Source organism: Hemitrygon akajei, chromosome 29 (assembly GCF_048418815.1).
Source record: "Hemitrygon akajei chromosome 29, sHemAka1.3, whole genome shotgun sequence".
In the NCBI taxonomy this organism is placed as follows: domain Eukaryota; kingdom Metazoa; phylum Chordata; class Chondrichthyes; order Myliobatiformes; family Dasyatidae; genus Hemitrygon; species Hemitrygon akajei.
In genome coordinates, this window is record NC_133152.1 from 21,121,807 (window position 1) to 21,140,005 (window position 18,199).

At 38.2% G+C, this 18,199-nt stretch overlaps 1 protein-coding gene across 1 annotated transcript in view; it reads right to left on the reverse strand.

Moving 5' to 3' along the window:
* Positions 1-1,215: 1,215 nt before the first annotated feature.
* Positions 1,216-18,199, reverse strand: part of foxj3 (forkhead box J3) — a 144,728-nt gene continuing 127,744 nt past the window's right edge. Inside the window, 1 exon segment of the mRNA XM_073031797.1 lies at positions 1,216-9,519. Within this exon segment, the coding sequence (XP_072887898.1) occupies positions 9,389-9,519 (131 nt within the window). The 3' untranslated portion in view covers positions 1,216-9,388.

Here is an 18,199-nt window from a genome sequence, read left to right on the forward strand (position 1 = left end):
AGATGAAAAGCTTCTACTCTGAGCTGGCTTATAACAATTAGCCTCAACTATTGAGACAGTTAATCTCAACTTTCTTTGTATAAAATCATACTAGATCTCCTGTTATCTAATGACTCTGTGTAGAAAATGACATTTAGGGATATAGATGAAAAATGGGGACACTTCCCACTGATATTTAACCAAATGTCCTCTGCACGTTTCATGGACGGGATACCAGACAATTGATGTGAAATGTAGAATTCTAACAATATACCCTAGAGCCTTTCCATGTCAGGTATCATGAAACCAGAATAAGTACTATGTAAGTGTCTATACTTGTGCCCCAGTCCAGAGTTTATCTTGTCCCAAGATAGCATATTTGTGCCCTTTCATCCACTGCCACTGTATTGAGTTCAACTTTAGTTGGAGTTGCTGAGACCCATATGCAGATGCACTCAATATGTGCATGCATTACCGCATCATCTGGTACTTGAGCAGCAGTGAGCCCTTTGCTCAGATGCAAATACAGAATCTTGGTATTAGTGACTCCTGCATACAAGCACACACAGCTTTCACAGCAGTAAGGCATACACATATAAATGGCCCTTTGGCAACAACAATCTGAGTTGGATAGGTAGTTATGAAGCCACATGAACAATCATTTTGGGTAGTCCTCAATTTAAAGACAAATCAACATCATCCGTCATCTTTATTTGTGCAGTCCTTGCATTGCCAGAAACTCCTACTGCACCCACCACACTAATGCTTCCTTTGAATGGCTACATGTTGCATTTAAGACAGTCATTCTTATTTTCACATATTTTCTTATACTTGCTCCATTTTTGGAAATCATCAGTTACATACCCTTGAAAGTGTACTCAGTTCCTCAAATTCTCCCTCTGCCAATGAAAGATCAAGCCTTGTAGCTTGCCGACTCTCAAAGACACTTCAACTGTTTACTTACCTTCACAACCTTCCAGAGAAAAACAATTCCCTAGCTTTAATTTTTCTTTCCAACATTGACTTTTTTTTGTGTTCTTTTACGTTGAGAGCCATATTTAAGTACAAGCTTTGTCTATGTACAGCTGTCAGTCTGGATTTCTTGTAAAAAAATCAATGCTACACACAAAGTATTAGATGCACACACAGACTCCACACGGTTAGTTTGGTGCACACGCAGTCTCTGCTATTGCAAATTTGATTACATCTCATTAAAAGAGAAGCCATTAACACAACTGAAGCTATAGCATTTATTATAAGTGCCATCCATGCATATCACGACTGGCAGCAACAACTAATGACATTTGGTAGTATTTTACAGCAGTAAACTGATACAAAGGATAGTTGTGCATTTCTCTTTCAGCTAGGATTAATAAAACGTGCAGTAACAAAAAAAATACAAACACTGGAACACTGACTGTAGAACAGCAGTACAGAGAAGAGCTGGTGCTGCACAAAATGATAATGATTTCATCATTATATACATCATATATATGTACACATCACCCTTGGAATGCACAATATCAAAATACTCTGTATTCCTTTATAGAATAAAACCCTGGTCTCTGCCATTTCCCCCTTCCCACCCCAAAAAATAAAAGGACAATTTCAAAGACAAATATATTTACAATTAAGCACATAAACACCACAACACTTTTTTATTCATTTTTTTTAATGTGCCACAAAAGCCAACATTGCTTTTGTTATGCTGGAAAAACGTTGATTTTCCTCCTGCTTGTAGCCCATATTCAAAAACTGCCAAAGTATCCTCTTTTCCTCTTTACTGCAAATACATAGGGAGCTTTCACATAAGACAATGGCAGTGCATACAAGTGAAGATAAGCCAACTCCAAAGAGGTTCAGACTCCTGTTCCAACAAAACCTCATGAAGAAAATAGTATCTGTCCGAGACTTCAATGAGTAATTATCAGGAAATTCAAATTCTAATTGATTTTTAAAAAATATTTGGTGCCTGCAACGAATCTGTCCATGCTGCTAGAGGCAGTCATGAATTAACAAAAAATACATTTACAACAGTCAAAAAAGAAAAAAATCCTCAGAGGGATTATGACCCTCTGTCGTCACAACAGCTACCACTGCTGGGTTCCAGCACACTGTGAACAAAGTTGATTTCAAACTCTGAATATGCATTTTCAACTATAGAGGTGCTAGGGACATTTTTTCTCTCTCATTTAAATGTACAACAGGTCAAAAGAATACAAATGAAAATTATTCATCAGGATTTTTGGAACAGAGGAATCCAACCTTGCTAATACCTTTTGAATGTTTCAACATTCAGAAAGTAAGGAATACAAAAATAGGGGTTGCCTTACTTGAAGAGTAAGATCCCTGGTTTTATCCATAGCACTGTAAATGAATAATCTAATTTTGAATTCACACAGCAAACATTCCTTTACCAACTACACTTTCCCTCCACAAGTGCCCCCCGCCCCATATACGAGTTGAAGTTGTGCTCCAACAGCAGCAGTCACTAATGTAGTGATTCTGCCAACTGTTAATGGTAATTATCACACTTTCTTTTAAAATTTACTTCATTCTTCTGTGAAAGTGAACATTTGGAGTCTCCCTCTCCACTCCTGCATTCAAGAATTTTTTTTGAAGATGGCTTTCATATAGATTGGCTCTCCCAAGTCGTATACCTTTAGCAATGCTCAGTCTGAGAATAGTTATTGTATTTCAATTTGGTTTCTCCCTCTTGCTTTCCTCAAGGGCTTATTTACCTTGCCAATTACTCTGTTGTGGCCTGAAATCAAACACAAAAGGTTTTTGTTTTCCTTCATTCTCCCTCCCTCCTGCCCTCATTAATCATCAAACCACCAGTTGCCTGAGGAATGGCTGCAATCACCCAACAAAGACAAGCAAGTCCAAGCGACAGGACCCAGAAACTTTTTACTAGATAAACAAGCCCATGTCTTTGCTTTTGACATAATTGCTGTCCCCTAACTGTAGTGGAGCATTCCCCCCCCCCACCCCACTCCTTATCAAGGGAAGCCTCAATCTACAATGACAGTCAATTAAATGTTTTCTTTAAAAGGGTATAGGCTAACCTACATATTATATATCTGTATCAATTTTGTGATTATTAATGTTTTATTAAAAATAGAATCCACCTTTTAAAGGTGGTCAGTAATATTTATAATCCTACATACTGTATTACAAAGTAGGCTGCCCTTTATGGCAGACCTGTCAAATAGAGCAGCATTAAAATTTCTGATGTGCTGCTGCCTTCTGCTACTTAGATTATTCCGTAAATATATTTTTGAAACTATTTGCATTTTATTCTCTTTTAAAACAGCAAGAACGCAACACTACATGCATAAAAAATTTCTTAACAGTGCAGACTGCAAAACAAACTGATTAATTTCCATGGGGATCTAAACTGTGTGTAGAGAGGGTTTATTTAGCCCTTTACTTTGTAACTCAAGCACACTGATCGAGGGACTGATCAGTACTTTCTTGCACTGACTTTTAAACTAATAGATCTTGAATACTTCTACAACTTTCATTTTTTTTTTAAAAATAGTGGATGTTCTAAACAATCCAACAGTATTCAGGTTAAGCTGGCATCTTTCTCATAAAAGCTAAACTTCAAAAAATATATATATATTTTAAAAAAACATTCACAACATATTGGTCATTTTAATGTAAATCCATTTAAAATGACACAAACTAACTGGGGTTTTAAAGTATGCCAACATTTGTAAACAATGGGATCCAGCCAATGGCATGACTCTTAAAATTAGATATCAGGCACTACCCAATGTCTGATGTTATCTCTTGCCTCCCAAAAGCAGGCAAAGCACATCCAGTGAGTCAAAGCCCATGCCTGCTTTACACTGCAGGTTTTGAGTGATAGATGTGAAGATAAATGCTGTTACAGGAAGGAAAAAAAAGCTATTCAGCACACCAATCCCTCTCAGAAATGAGCTTCTCATAGTTAATTCTATAATTTAATCTAAAATCTAAACAGGATTAATTGAAATAATTTGCCCAGACAATTGGCAGCTCCTACAATAAAAAAGTAATTTCTTTAAAAAATTGTTTTAATATGCAGGAATCAGGGAGCTCAGGAGCAAGACGCGGTAGCATTTTTCCGATGTTAACTGTATTGTGGAGTTAGGTGAGTTTACATTAGCTCTACTCTATTTTATTAATACATATATAGACTTGACATTCAGAAATTTACTAAAAGTGTCAAAATTTCTTTCATAAAAGCTACGCCTTCAGAAACTACAAAGCTGATTAATTACAAAATGGAACCATAGAAAGGGGAGAGAAGAGTTGATCAAGAGTGTAGAAGGCAGTGCAGAGATAAACAGCTGCAGGGCAGAAAGGAAAATAAGAAACAAATTGCTTTAGCTACGCACAAGAGAATGGAAATTTTTGCAGTTAAGATTTATATTTGCAAAGTAACAGTAAAGAGAGGGAACCAATACCAATTAATTCTTCAAAATCCCCCTGAGAAACTAATCATTAATTAGTTTCAGAGCCAAGCAGATTTCTTCAAAGTAGCATAAGTGTATCGCTGAGGAAATTTTAAATCCATGTAAACTAACTCATCCTGGAAATTTTACTAATCTCGGTTTCAGAGAGAAAGAGCAGTTGAAAAAATATCTTCACAATTCTATCCATCCAAATATAAAATCACCTCACCCAATGTCAGCCAAGACCCAAAAAACATCCTGCTACGATCCGGAAGCAGGCAAGGTGACTCTGACCAACATTATTTTTGAGAATTGATTTCTACTCAATTTGTCAAAGCTCAGCGGTAACTTTTCTGCTAATCTCCTCATGCTGTAAAGTACTTACTTTAATAAGTATAATGAGAGTAGCTGTAAATTGACAAAATTAGGAACCAATCACAATACAAGCATAAGCAACTTTTTCAGAATTGTAGGTACATACTCTGAACAACTAACTTTAAGCAGGTACTTACACTGCAAACTGGGCCTTATTTTAATGGGCTAAAATTTCATAAAAGTGGAACAAAAAAAATTTAAATCTGACTTGTACCTGCCCTGTCATCAAGATCTAAATGCAAAATCTTAAAAGTCAAATTTCTGATTTACAATTCATATAAAGTAGTGAAATATCTTATGTAGGGGTTAAGATCTTGACAATTAAGAAAGTGTCTCATTATTTCAGTAACACTCCTCCAAGGGCTGAATTTAACATCTACTTTCCTGCAAAGGAACTGTGGCACGCATCTTGTCGCCAGCTGGTGGCATTGCTTTCCCCTGCATTGTATTTTGAGTAGCTAGATCGCACTATTATAAAAACTTCAGTTTTGGCTTATCAAATACAATTTTAATTATTAAATTCTGTAAAAAGTTACACAAATGCTCCAGTTTGATTTATTTACAAATTAGGACATAGCTTGGAATCTTTGGCAAAAGATTTTGTTTGACTGCTATTCTTAAAAAAAACTACTTTCTTGTAGTTGCAATTCAAACTCTAGTCCTATTCAATCTGTCAAAGCACAGCAGTAACTTTACAGCACAAGGAGATTTCCAGAAAAGTATTATGGTAAAGAAAAATAATTACTATAGTAGCTGAAACTTGACAATATTAGGAACAAAATCAAGCAGCAGAAAGGGTTGGATCCAGACTTTATGTAATAGATCTATACTTCAAATTTAGCTTATTAGCAAAACTGGAGAAAAAATTATTGATGTTTGCAATGCAAAATTCAACATCAATCTTTTTCCTCCTCCCAAAACTTTCATTAACTTTAAATACAAAGTGCACCAGCTGACTCCTCCACTTCAGTATACCTTGCCATTGCACAGCAGGCTTATACCATTTAGTTAAATATTCTTTTTTTGTTTTAATTCCTTACTGCAAACTCAGTATCCTTACCCTGAAGCTAAAGTGCTAAATGCTAACTGGGCTTAAATGCACATTTTTATGGATATTTTGTTGTAGTTGTGCTTAATAAATGGCCAGTTTTAATACTATACAATTCTGCCACCACCCTGCCTCCAAACCAACTCACCTCTAGTTTTTGCTGATCTCTGTGAGGATCGCAAATGATGTGTATGTGTGGTGGTAAGAGGAGGGAGGGCCTGAAAAAAAATTCTAGGGTTTCTGCTCCTGATCACTATCCAGTAGTGTACCACTATTTAAGCAAAAATGGTGCATGTGAAGACGTTGAGGGAGAACATAATGGCAACCCACAGCAATTACAACTGCCAGTTATCCGTGTCTCAGCTGCAGGGTCCAATTAGAGAGGATACTAGAGGGCTTCTTGTGGCAGTGAAACTGTGCTTTCATAAAAATTGCAATTTCAGCTGAAGAGGTCAGCCACACGACTCAAGAGAATCAAGTGAGCACTGTTTGTGCTTAAGGAAATGTATTTATTTCACATCTCCAGCTAATACTCAATCTACTTGGGTTTACTTCATTAGGTACCAATATAAAAGTTAAAAAGCAGAAAATGCTTCAACTGATTGTGAAGGCCCACATGAAACAAAAAGAGAGGTTAAGTGAGACCTTCCATGAGAATAACATTGCTTGATCAAAAAATTAGTGAGGGTTCACAAATGGAGCATTTACCTACTTTTCTCTTCAAATGCTGCACATTTCCTAATATTTGAGTTTCCCCTTTTCCTTCTGCTTATTCAGTAGTCATGTGAGAGAAGACAAAACATTTCAGTAATAACTGCTAAATCCTGATTATATAGTAATGACACACAAACCTTGACCTGCATAACCTAGAAGTCTATAAACAATAAGCTCTTGTTAATTGCACTGAAGTAGTTTAAGTTCTCCTTGATTGAATTAAAGCAGGTTATACTTCTATTTCCAAATGCCAAAGGGTACAACGGCGAGCCTCCAGAGCAGATAACAATAAAGAAAAGTAAAGAAATAAAAATCTTATAGCCAAACTTTTTGAGTTATATGTTAATGCTTCTCTCTTTAACAGGACCCCATCCCCCCTAAAATCACCCCCAAATCCCACCATTTTGCCACTGGAACAGGATTATAAGAATAGAGGTGAAAACCATCAGGCAAATACTGGTGAAATTGAAGGAAGAACTAAGATTTGCTGAGAGAATTAACCTGCATTGCTCACAAGGCCAGTCAGAACTTTCCAAAGGTGCCAGATAAAAAGTAAAATTATTTCAAATGAAGAGCTTAAGATTGCAGAAATTGCAACTAGTATAACTTAAAAAAAAGCACTTGTGCAGCTCACTTGACTTGTGCAGAAGTAATTACACTGTTTAACTTGAGTGGGAAAATTCAAGTAAAATGGTGTTTTCATTATTGATCACAAAATGCTTTGAAGTATTTTTTTTTTGCAACACGACTTCCAGGGAATCACAGCACTTCTAAAGAGGAAAAAATTTTATAGGCAGAATTAATGACCCAAGTCAAATCCCTGCTCAGTGGTACACATCAGGATTCATGCCATTCCTCGTCTTGAATCAGGCCAGAAAACGACCAAGTTTAATGCTCCAGTGAGCAAAATCACTGTATTGGTATCATGAACTACCAACTCTCAAGTCTAATACACCTTAAAAAAAAATCAGTAAATCAAGTTCGTGCAGTAGGTAAACTCTGCCATTAAATAGCCATAATTTCCCAGCAGCCTCTGGTGACAAAATTAGGGCAATAGTGTGCCTGGTCTATTTTGACATCTTTTACTCCTGGATCACCATGTTTACAAAATGTAACATAATAAAACACACTTAATCACTGGCTCAATAGAGGGCATTAAATGAAACAAACAGAAAAAATAAGAAGCTGGAAAGCAAAAGAAAACCATGCACTAGCAAGAACAAATGTTCAGCTAGGGAGCACTCATTCAATAAGTTATTACTAAGTTCTTACTGCCCCAATCTTAAGACAGGCATGGATTTGACTTGAATCACAATTTAAAGTGTAAAACAAAAAAGGCTATGCACCCATATATCAGTATTGAAGTCTGAAAGCACTACTTGATGGTGTAATGATTCTTTTTTTTAAACAAAAGGGGATGGAAATAATCAAGTAGGCACAGCCCCAGAAAGTGCATATATAGAAGCTCCAATTCATTAAAATCAAAAAAAAAAGTGAAAAAGGATGCAACACAAGTATTAAAAGCAGAATGGGGTTCCTATAATGAAATTCTCATTTCCCCACCACTGAACATGCAAAGCTGACAAATGCATTATCGGTTAATATACTTCCCCTGCAGCATCCCTCGACAGGATGCAATGCACTGCAGCCTTTTCCACCTTGGCCAGAGGAAAGAGGAAGGCAGTAACCAGTTTAGCTATTACTATGATCATATAACTTTTGGTAAAGCAAAAGGGATGGTTAACATTTTATAAGATTGCACCGTGCATGTATTCTGTAATCTGTGCTTCACTCCTTTATATTTTACTATGTGCGACTTGGAGACACAAATTCACCAGAAGTTGCTGAACATTCATCTCAGGATACTTCATTGGATTATAGCCACTACCAGTCAAAGAGGGACAGACTCCTTTGCCATCACAAAACTACATTTATCACTGGGATGCCAACAAAAACCACATCAACACTTGGCACATGGTACTTGAAAACCTGAATTTTGTGCTACCTTTCTGGTGAGATGTAGTAGCCTCATTAATAAGCATCCAGGTGGGATCTCTGGGGAGAATCCCAACAGTTCAGACTTGGAAAGCTGGTGTTGTATGCACAAAAGCTGAAGATTCAAAGATAATGCAAGCCAAAGCAAGGCAATCTTTGGAGCGTTAGAACACTTTCCCCAGTTACCCTAGTATTTTCTTCAATACTAATCCTGGTACAGCAACTGGATTTTCAACAGAAAATTGAGAGGTTTTTCTGCAGCACCATATTTAGTCAAAATTCTCTTAAAAGAAACTCATTTTGTAAAATATTCCCCTCCCAACTACTGACAGCACCCTTGGCTTCTTCTTGGAGAAACCATCCAGAAGCCAGCTTTCTGATCCCCTATCCGTGTGCATTTCTTCCTATTGGAGTGCTTCCTCCAAATAAAACCACACACAGGAGAGAATCTCTGCACTGAATGTACCATCCTTCCAGAACCTTAGATCACATCCAAGCCACATCATTCACATGAGCAGTGCTCAGATACCAACCCTTAACACACCCCTTTGATTTAAAAAAATGAAAAAAAAATCTGTTCAGAGTCAGAAAAAGCTTCATTGCTTGTTACCGCTGCTCCACCGCTGAGGGGCCAACAGCTATCTCCACATTTCGGTAGTGACTGCAAGCTGAGGGCATATTCCCCACCCACCCCCCTCAAAAAAAAGTACAGCTCTCTTGCAGAGTGGTGGTGGGGCCGTGTCCAGGCAGCAGTCCAGCGATTGTGGCCAGCAATGGCCGACACAAATAAGCAAGAAGCTAAAAGAACATCCGAGTCACAATGACAGGCAAATTAGACAATGGAATCCCAGTCAAAATCATCCTGGATATCGTCTGGAGGGTTGTGATGTTGAGACATCGGTCTGTGCATTGGAAAGCTGGAAGGCGACATCATGTGTTGCTGGTTCATTCCTGCATGGTGCCCTGCAGAGCAAAAGCACAGTAAAAAGTTATAATATGAAACAAAAGGATGGACTGAGTTTTGTGTTTCTGCAACACCAGCTATTTAACACTTTTAAATTATATTGCAGTTACAATAAAATTGAATGATTTCACATAGCTGGAGTGACAGTTAACAGTTTGAAATATTTAAAGGAACCCTTCAAATCCAACCCATCACAGATTTTAACAGGACCTCTACTCACGCCACACTAATACATTTTAATAAGATACCTATCATAAGTGATAAATCTGGTTTTTCAATATTTTATATAAACTTCACCTTGCACATTCAGGGTGACTAAGGAAAGGTCAAATGAGCTAAAATCTAGTTCACCCTCAATTCCTGGGGGTCATTAAAAACCTTTCGACATGATGTCCAACGTAGCTATAAATACGCTTACATTATTCATCAAATTATATTTGACCTTGCAGCTCCAGTTTTTGGGAGGGATATGTCAGGTTCATTCTTACAATAAACAAGCCACGCTCAAAGAAGTCTATTATTAGGTGCTCACTGTGTGTGAGGACTCTACACTGTGATTATACTCAACCCATTAAGAAACTGTCAGAGCAAGCAACTTAGTCTATTTGTTTCTTATTTTATACAGAAAAACAAAATCTCTCCTCCTATATGCAAAATTGAGGTATTTTAAGTCACATAAACTTAAAGGAAGCAGGAAAGAACTTAAAGTAGCAGGGCTAAAAGGTGACAAAGTGTCCTTGGCATGTAGAATTAGGAGAACCTCAAGGCATTTTATACAAATATTAGGAGCAAGAAGGTAAGATAAAGCCACTCAAGGACAAAGGTGTGGGCTGGAGAAAGTGGGTGAGAATGAGTACTTTGCATCAGCATTCATCAAGGATATGGATGATGATAAAGACTAGAAAGGGGTGTGCTGATATTTTAAGGCATGCCAACAGAAAGTTCAAAGTTCAAATGTATTATCAAAGTACATATACCACATACAACCTTGAGATTCATCTTCTTGCAGGCAGCCACAAAGAAACACAAAAGAATCATACGTCATGCTGTCGGACTGCTTGAAAAACATCAAGTCGTTAAGGCCTGATGTTACAAACCCCGGGATACTAAGTGAACAATAGGGAGATTGCTGGGGTTTTGACTGAGATTTTTATATCTTCTTTAGCCTGAGGCAAGTTCCTAGGAGAAAAGCCAATGTTGTTCTATTGTTTAAAGAGGGCAACAGGAATGATCCAGAAAATTTCACGCCAGTGAGCTTTGCATCCATGGTAGGGAAATTATCAGAGATGGTTCTTAGGAACAGGACTTATTCATATTTGGAAAAGCTTGTTACTGTGCCACACTCCTCTATGTACATTTAATTGTAAGGGGACAGCAAAAACAAAAGAAATACAAAGAAAATGCTGGAAATACTCAGAACAGGCAGCATCTGTGGAAAGAGAAACATTTAATCCCTCAGGTTTATGACTCTTCGTGGACTTGAAATTGTTTAACTCTCGAGAGCAGGGGTTCCCAACCTAGGATCCACGGAGCCCCTTGGTTAACAGTCAGGGTCCATGGCATAAAAAAATTTCGGATTCCCTGCTCTCTAGAGAAGTTATTTTACTCTCCAGAGATGCTGCCCAGCCTGCTAAGTATTTCCAGCACTGGTTTTATTTCTTTTTCAAGAAATTCATTTCTTCTTCCTTCTAAGATGCAATCCATTGGAGAAATGTGTGGTCTAATGCCCCATTCAATGCCCAGATGATCAAAGTGCCAACAGGCTCTCGCACTGCAATGAGCATAAACCATCAGCATTCATTTTTTTAAAAATCTCCTCCGTCAAGTATACTAACCATATTTCATTTGTCCCACCTTTTCCTCTTGGATTCTCAATCCTAACCATCATTCAGTGACCTGTACATTGGCTTATGTTCAAGCTATCTATCACTCTAACCAAGATCATTGAAGCAGCAACGCAGAAGGATTATGACTTTGCATTCTAGATCAGAAATTACATGGAAGTTATAATGCATCTGTTTTTGAGATTACATACACAAAGAATATATGGCTTGGAGGAATTGGTGTCATTGGGTATGCTTTACTGAAAATCTGACTAAATGGTGATGTGAACGACAAGTGTGATTGTGAATCAGAATCAGGTTTATTATCAATGGCATGTGTCATAAAATACATTAAATTTAGTTTATGAAATTAAATTTCATAACTGGGAAATACGAGGGGTGATTGATAAGTTTGTGGCCTATGGTAGTAGGAGTCAATTTTAGAAACCCTAGCACATTTATTTTTCAACATAGTCCCCTCCTACATTTACACACTTAGTCCAGCGGTCGTGGAGCATATGGGTCTTGGATCTCCAGAAAGTGTCCATAGCAGGGGTGATTGATAAGATCGTGGCCTAAGGTAGAAGGAGATGAGTTATACAGCTCTCATTACATGCACATGCAGGTCAACTCTTTGAGTGATTATGCAGAAAGTTTAAAGTTAATAACACATCTCTTTCTACCTTGGGCTACGAACTTATCAATCATCCCTATGCGTTATTAACCGATGGGTTACTACTGATTCTGATTCCACAATTACTTCAATCAGGCTGTCAAAGTTTAGGCTCTCAAAGCAGCTGTAAATTGTAGCCTCTGGCCAATATGGTCCCTGCACACAACGTTCCCTCAGTCACCATCTTCTGGATTGACCACAACACTTTTTATTCCACTTCCTTTATGTCCTTTACATCTGTTTTTCATCTGGAATATGTGTCTGGAACTGTTGGAGCCTGTGATTTGCAGCTTGGAGATCCTTTAGATGATCCAGCGCTTTGCTGTCAGCCAAGGGGATTCTGGGAGGCAATGAGTGTGAGCCTCGAGGTGAGGGCGCAAGCTGATGTTAGACTCCATTTCCCTGATTAAAGTGACTAGGAAGATTGAAACATTGAGGCGGAGGGTAAGCGCCGGCTGCCTGCCTTCTGATCGCTGGTGGGATCGCTCTGCTGCCGGAGCATGGAGCCTGTCGCTCTGCCCAGAGGATGTTACCGAGGTTTTCTGAGTATATAGATTTGGACTATGGACTCTTTTTCAGTCTTATAGGTGTTTTATATTGTGCTTTTGCCCATTCTTTCTTTTTTTGTGAAGGGAAGGGGGATTTGGGGGGGGTCAACATTCTTGATGTGCTTCTTGCAGGGGAGGGAAGTCTGAAGGACAATGTTCTTGGTGCTTTTTTTGGGTTAGCTTTTTGTGCAAGGAGAGGGGGATTTGGAGGCAACTGTTCTTGTTGCATTTCGTGTGGGGGAAGAGGTGTTTGGGGGTTGATGATTGCGTTGCCATTCTTTTTTGTGCAGGGGTAGGGGTTTGCTGTTTCTCTCCGAACTTTTTCTTGGTTTTGTGGCTATCTGGAGAAGAATCTCAGGGTTGTATACCACATACATACTTTGATAATAAATTAAACTTTGATCCTTTGACCCATGGACTTTTTAAACTTAAAAATACCCTGTTAAAAGCCAAAGTTTCAAAACTGCAGATATTGATCTGCAGAAAATTGCAGAATTAATGCAGAAGATCAGCACGGTCCATTACGTGTGGGGCCTAAAGAGATGGGGGAGCTCTTAAGTAGAATTTTTGCATTTAGATGGACACAGAGACTATATAACTGAGGCAAAACAGCAATGAGATAATGGACTGTATACAGATTACAGCGGAGAAGGTGATTGCTGTTTGAGGCAAATTAGGGTTGGGTATAGATAGTGCAAACGCAACCAGGCTTTTTCTGCTGATACTGGGTGAGACTAGAATTTGAGGTTATAGGTTAAGGATGAAAGATGAAATATTTAAGGGGAACCTGAGGGGGAACAACTTCACTCACACAGTGCATGTGCGGGTGGGTTGAAGGGACTATTTCTGTGCCATAGTGCTCTATAGCTCCACATCAAAACAATCTTTTAAGTAATCACCCTGAATCTGCACAGAACATTTTCTCCACAACCAGTGAAAATATCACTGCACAAAAGACTCATGAAAGGCGAGAACAAGTAAATAATAATAGAATGCAATGGAGTTAAAAAAATAATGTATCATAAGATTAAATCTGCAAGTATCCAGTTTACAGAATCATGACGTCCCTAGTCAAGCCATCAGTTACTATTTACAGCTAGAGGCTCTGACAAATTGGCAGTGAATCCCTTTTCTGAACTTGCAATAAAAGAATCCCTACAGAAGGTAAGGAGTTTCAGATTTGAACCCAGGAAGAATGTAGCAACAGTAATACATTTCAATGTCAGGTTGGTATGTGACTTAGGAACTTTAGGTGGCAGAATGGGAGAGAAAGAAATTTGTCAAGCAGCTGCAGTCCCTGTAAAAGAGATGGCACAAGAAGCACCAGTTGTGGAATGAGTGATTGGTTAAGATGGTGGTTAGGATGCTATGCAGTGGGCAGTTGTCTAAGTCAAGCTTCAAGTACTGCTGGAGTTACAATCATCCAGGTAAGTGGAAATTATTCCATCACATTTATTTCTTGCACCTTCCAACTGATGAAAGGCTTTGGACAATCAGAAGAGTCAGAGCATCAACTTACAGTGTAACTGTAGCCTGTATAAGCTGGATAATTCCTATTATTTTTAATGAAGTGAGCTAAAAATTGGAGGAAATATCAAACAGATGTAAACAGTTCTGAGTAAGATTACTCCCCACTGCTGCTCACAAAATAGAAATGGCAAAAGTACGGACAAACAAAATCTTGATCTGAAAGTGTCAGTACATCGGTGAGCAGAGAGTAAGAGAGATCTGCTGATTTCACAGGAAACAAATTTAGAACGCCATTGAAAATGACCCACTATATATGATCTACTTTAATTGATGTCCTTCACCCTGGCATCACCTTCCAACGACAATGGACCCAAGATCAGCATAACAGTAGACAGCTCCTTCCCAACATTAGTCTAGGTTTTGGCTCTGATAAAAACCAAAACCCACCCAACTGAGAAAAATATGATGAGAGAAAATAGTATTATCAGGTTAGGCAGGACTGTACCCTAATCAAAAAATTACAGCATTTTAGTCCATTACATCCACGCTGGCTACATGACCCAATCCTACTTGCAGCATTTGATCAGTAGGTTACTACTCTTCAAGTAAACATTCACTTATTAAGTACAAAGATGGTTTTATCCTTTCAGGCTATAATTTTAGAATTTCTCCTACCCACTATCCCCATCACAACCTGCTTGAAAAAGTATTTCCTCATCTTCCCTCTAATCCTTCTAATTATTCCAAATCTACACCCCCTTGTCCGGATATTTAGCAATTAGATCTTTTCTATTTATACTATTGTGGCTCCTCTATTTAAAAAACTTTAGATAATTCTCCACTTAACCTCCAGTGTTCCAAAGGAAGCAATTTTAGCCGATCCAATCTTTCTAGACCTGACAACATCCTCATACCTTCTCCTGTGCAATCATACCTTTCCTATGTCAGAGTTATACTGTACATTACTTCTGTGGCTAAAGCACTGCATTCATTCCTGTTCTTGTTTTCTAAATGGGAGAATTTAGGCGTACATCTCAAATAGCCTCTGACAACCAAGTCCAGCTCCTGGCCTTCAAGTGTGGCTTTGCTACTAAACCCTGTGGAACCGTTTGTACTGACAGGAGAAAAGGCAAAGGCAGGTTACTGGCACCTCAAAACCAGTTGCTTCGGGCAGATGGGGCTCATCAGTCATGGTCGGCAGCTCATTTAAGAGAAGGAAAGCTCTCATCTCAAACCACCACTGCCTTGTGGCTGTACCCACTCATGGGGAAGGCTTTGAGAGAAAACACCGAGAAAAAATCTGGAGCTGAAATCCCCAAAGCCATCGTACGTTGAGTTCAATCTTGACTAAGAACGCCAATGACGCTGCTGGTGCCAAACTGTACTGGTCTCTGCCATTCCTTTGGATTCATCAGTTGCGTGGAGAGAGGGTGCCTGTGGCCTGGCGACAGCTTGCTCTCAGACAGCCAGGACACAAAATCCACAGCCAACTCTGCCCAACAGAAGGCCTCAGTTTCTAAATGAGAGCATACTTCACTAACCATCTCTGCTGGTTGCATTGTGCCCTTTAAAGATCTATGGACATTGTTCAAGTTTCTCTCTTTCTCCTGTTTCTTCATACCAACCATTCATTTCAAGATCACTTGCTCTTTACAGGTTCCAAAATTACTTCAGGCTCCTCTGAATTGATTTGCATGTGGTACATTTCTGGCCAGATCATCTATATCCTCTTGAAGACGGAAGCATTCCTCCTCTTCTAAAAACTACACAACCATTTTATATCATTTGTAAGCTTCTCTATCTTTTCTTCATTTGTCTAGATAATTAATAACTAGCAAATTTGGAGTTTCATGGAATTCCACTGGAGACAAGCACCCAGTGGTAAAAACAAGCAATCATTATCCCCTGCTTTCTGCCACTGACCCAATTTTGCATGACAGGATTCTGCCTTAATCAGCTCACTTTGCAGGACTTGCCAAAAGCTTTTAATGAAATCCAGATATTTTCAAACAAAATGCTCTCATCTTTGATACTTCCTCAAAAAATTTAAACATGTTAATCAGATGAGGCTTTCCTTTGACTAATCCAGATCTGAGGTTAATCTTTCCAAGCAAAGGCTTGCACTATCCCTCAAAATGATTACGAAAACTTCTCCACTACTGAAGTTTATTCCTCTATTTATTCCGTTTACCCTTTCCTCCTTTTCTAAAAGATGGCTCATTACAGTCCTCCAGTCACCCTCTTGTAGGCAGAGAAGATTGAAAAATTATGATCAAAAATTCCAGTTTTCTTCCACATTTCTCTTAAAAGATTGGGATACATTTAATTTTGGGCCACTAACTTACCAACTTTCAGAGATCATCTCAAAAGTACTACTTTCACAATGCTTTTCTTATATAATATTTCATACACTTCTATAATGAAAGTTTCATTCTCTTTCATAAGAGACAGGTGGAACCCTACCTCAACATGCAGATTATACCTCTGCCTCCTCTTTGCTTTTGTCATCTTCTTGCTTTTCATGAATGCATTAAGTATCTTTGTTTTCTCAGACTTTACCCACTATTACTTCTTCATTTCTGCCATTTACTGTATTTTTCTGTTTCACTCTTTTCTATATTCATTAAATGTGGCAGATTGTCTAAGTATGATATGACATGTATTTTTTTGTCTTATCCAATCCCCTGCACCTCTATCCCATAGACTTCAGCATCCAAGTGCTCTCAATATAGTTACATTGCAATACGGCAGTGTGGCCCTTCATTACCCCAAAAGCAACAAGTGATGAGTTCCACTCTACCTTTGCTAAATACTTTTCAGTCTAGTAAAATTGGCAATATCCTAACTTAGGACTTCTGCTCCTGCTTTATCTTTGTTCCTTAAATAACTACGCCAAATCTAAGTGAATTGTTAGCACTAACACTAAAATGCTTTCCAATCTGGCCAGCCTCTTCCCTGAAATCTCGAAGCAGAATTTCACCATTCCACTTAACCTTGTTAGGCTTGCTACATATCTGCTAAGAAAATCTTTTCTGAATTTAAGAATTGATTGTCTGCTATATTTTTAAAAATACTGACCATATCACAATTACTACTTGACCAATTAAAATATACAATTTTCACCTCCCATTAGCACTTTACCATTTTGGTGCATTTTTACATATTTGCCTGGAAATTTGTGATTAATCCCCCTTAAAGAGTTTGGAGGACCACAATACAATACGGTAGCATGACTGCTCTTTTACTGTTTTAGTTTTGATTATCTGTTTAACATTCCATCCCTCTTAGTGGTGATAATTTCTTCAACAAATATTGGCATTCTCTTTACTTTTGAAAAGCCTCTAATCAGAGTATGCCACTCCTACTTTTCTTTAGGTCAAGCTTCAGTCCTTCTTTAAAACAAATATCCTAACATTTGCACTACATTTTCTGTATACAATCAATGTTGATCAACTTACTGCTTGCAAACACCTCATATTTACAAGACTCTTTTGTTGATTTTATGTGCTTTAATTGCCCTGCCTTCCAAAATCTCTCATGTACTTTCCTAACATTTTTCAGAACTTGCAGTAACAACCATAGCAAACCTGCCTCTGAGAATATTGGTTCTTGATGCAATGAGGGGTAGCCAATCCCACCTACACAGTTGCTACATTCCCAGAATTTGATGTAAATTCAAAGCCCTCCCTCATGCATTCACCTTTGTCACACAGTTTTCTGTACTGTTCTTTTTACTCAGCAGTGAGGTGCACCAAAAGTAATCAGTGAATTATAACTTTTGAGGTCCTACTCCTGCTTCTCAGTTGAACTATAATGATTTAATGTGCTGCTCAAGCCTCAGCATCGTAAGTCTGTGGTTATCCAGTTTATTAGAAACTCCTGGACTTGTCATAGTGCAACATATGTATTCCACAGACCTGACACTCTTTCACATTTTCAATCTCTTTCCCAACTCTTCAAAAACCTGCTTGCAGAACTTCATTCTATATTTGACATTTGTCATTGGTACCCACATGAATCACAATCTTTAGTTGTCCACAACTCATCTCCAGAATAACTGCAGTCTTTGATGTCTTTGAAGCTGGCACATGGGGGACAACATATCATTCTTGAAACAAGCCTGCAATCACAGAAAACTAAAGAATTTCCACTAAACAGGTTAACA